Here is a 2523-nt window from a genome sequence, read left to right as displayed (position 1 = left end):
GCACATTAGAGGAAACTGAGTGGCCGTGAGAGAGAAAGTAGGTGAGTGTGTCATTACCATTCACTACATGCATGCTAGTAATTAAGCCATGGGTTACTAGTACGAAGAAACATTATTAATATTTGCCTCGATTACTTTTGGTGATCTTGTATAGATGCAAAATATATTTTTAATAGTGGCCTTGTACATAAAAATGGAGGGAGTAGCAAAAATGGCATCCAATCGATGGATCTAGCTGCTTGTATATGTTCAACGAAATCAAACAAGTAGAAGTTTGAATTAAGAAACAAGAATGTTGAGCTAGCCGTTTGCACTATAAGAACGATCATGTGTTGCAGCGTCATGCGAAAAATTAACTCATCATCAAACCATTCCAAGAATGAACAACAATACTAATTTAAATTGGTGAATTTATGAGTGCACGTTCTCGCAACATATATTCCAATTAAACAAACAGGGATCAGCAAATTAACACCAACCAAATTTATCAGGTTAACGCCAAAAATATCAGGAGATTTCCTTCATCACAATGAAAAAGAAATAATCGATCGACCGTGATAAGAAGTAGAGGCTAACTGTTGTTGTACATGTCCGTGTCCTCGGACGCAGCTGCTGTCCTCACCGCCGGCCAAGATCCGTCACGAGAACGGCGGCCTCTCGATGCCACCGGCAGCGCCCGGCCATCCGTTGTGCCCGTCCACGGGCATTGGCGGCATGCCCATCGGCAGGTTGAAGAACGGGAGCCCAGCTCCTGCCGAGCCCCCCGACGGCTCAACACCGAACGGCATGCCACCGCCGGCCTGGTCGCTCCCCGGAGGCGGCGGTGTAGGCACCACCTCGTCGCCGTCCTCCAGCGGCAGTCTCTCGTACGCCACGTTGCTGAACGACGAGGCAACGACGACCACCGGCCCGGCCGCGACGAGCGCACCGGCAACGCTCCCACCGACCACCTGACCCTGCCCTCCTGCTAGGAAGGCCGAGAGGCTAGTGGCCCCTGGAGGCGCCGGAGGCGGGAGGAAAGAGCCGGCAAGGGACAGTATCTCGAACCTTCCGTGGAGCGTGGCCACCGCCGGCGAAGCTGGCCCACTCTGGGCGGACTGTGGCTGCCGGAGAGTCACGTTCGTGACGGTCCCCGCCGCCGATAGTACACAGACGCCGCGCTGCCGACGACGCGCATAGGCGGTAAGCGCCTCGAAGACGTCGCACCCCGCGGCAACCTCGAGGATGTGCGCCCTGAGCGCGTTGGCGCTCTCCCTTGTGATGATCACTGGCGGCTTGGGCTTGTTCTTGGATCCGGGCGGCCGGCCGCGTGGGCGGCGCCCCACGACCTCGCTGCCGCCTATCCCAGCCCCTGCGGCTGCGCTCCCTCCCCCGCCGCCCGGCGAGAGCGCGTCCTGGCCGTCGTCGGATCCTCCGGCACCGTCATCGTGACGGAGGTGAAGCTGCTGGTGATGGTGGAGGTAGGAGTTGGTTCCCAAATCCAGTCCTGCCATTCTCTAGGGTAGAAGAAGAGCTAATTATAAGTAAGTAGGGAGTATAGTACCATTAAAAAGAGTAAAAATAATGGCTAGATAACAGTACCGATAATATTAAGAAATTGGAGATGCAAGAGAAGAAGTGGTGCTTGTGATGATGATAATAGGCCGGATCGGAGGAAGAGGATCGGAGGAAGAGGATCGGAAGAAGAGAGTGTGTGCGTTTGTGTAGGGTTTGTGGTGCTTGTTTTCTTGGAGGAGAGTAAAGAATGAGGTTTTGCTTTTTGGGATGTGTGGGGTGGGAAGAAAAGAAAGCAGCTGAGGCGAGGTGTTCTTTTCCTTCCTTATGGTATTTGTGGTTGTTTATCCTTGTTGATGTTGCTTTCTCATGTGGGCTAAAATATATTTTAGGGGGGCGGAGAGAGTGGAGGTGCAGGAGGGAGGAGAAGATGGAACCCAATGTGTTGAGGAGAGAGGAGATGGATGGAGAGAGCAAGTGACGGCAAAGGAAGATTAGAAAGGGATAGGCTAGCAGGCTAGTGGTCTTTGGAGATGGTCGAAGAGGAAATATAAAACATGAGCTACCTTTTTTTTTTCAATAAGAAAGACAAAGGGGTGCTTGCACAGAGCGAGATGGCTAATTTAGTCTTGTGTATGTCACTAGCATATGGGGTCTGGCAGTTAGGAGGGTCCACATGTCCATTGCATACATAATACATACAATGGACGGAAGTGATGCTAGAGCGTTTTTCTTCAGACAGAAGGATGATATAGAACGTTGATGCTTATGCACGCAAGTGGAGAGGCATTAGTTTAATGGTGCAAGTTGGGGCTTATTATACTCCTCCGTCGCGATAGGAATATAAGCCGGACCAAGGGTCTTCAGGTCTAGCGGAACATGTCTTGTATATGCCATAAATTTATATCTCTACATTCATTGTTGAATAAAGTTTCTGAACTTAATTTTTTTCTTGGCTTATTATACATGTTTCGCTAGTTAAATCGACGGCCTAAATTCCCATGATGACTTATATTCTCATCCTGATGA

The 2523-nt window shown here is 50.5% G+C and overlaps 1 protein-coding gene across 1 annotated transcript; it reads right to left on the bottom strand.

The window, feature by feature from the left end:
* Positions 1 to 393: 393 nt before the first annotated feature.
* LOC109782305 (AT-hook motif nuclear-localized protein 23) lies at positions 394 to 2124 on the bottom strand. Its single transcript, XM_020340908.4, has 2 exons — positions 1582 to 2124; positions 394 to 1496 (listed from the first exon to the last, which is right to left on the bottom strand). Exon 2 carries the CDS (start codon positions 1491 to 1493, stop codon positions 639 to 641), a length of 855 nt encoding a protein of 284 aa, XP_020196497.1. The 5' UTR covers positions 1494 to 1496; positions 1582 to 2124; the 3' UTR covers positions 394 to 638.
* Positions 2125 to 2523: the final 399 nt, after the last annotated feature.

Source organism: Aegilops tauschii, chromosome 7 (genome assembly GCF_002575655.3).
Source record: "Aegilops tauschii subsp. strangulata cultivar AL8/78 chromosome 7, Aet v6.0, whole genome shotgun sequence".
NCBI lineage: Eukaryota > Viridiplantae > Streptophyta > Magnoliopsida > Poales > Poaceae > Aegilops > Aegilops tauschii.
Note: the sequence above shows the minus strand (reverse complement) of the source record. Positions and strands in the feature narration are given on the sequence as shown.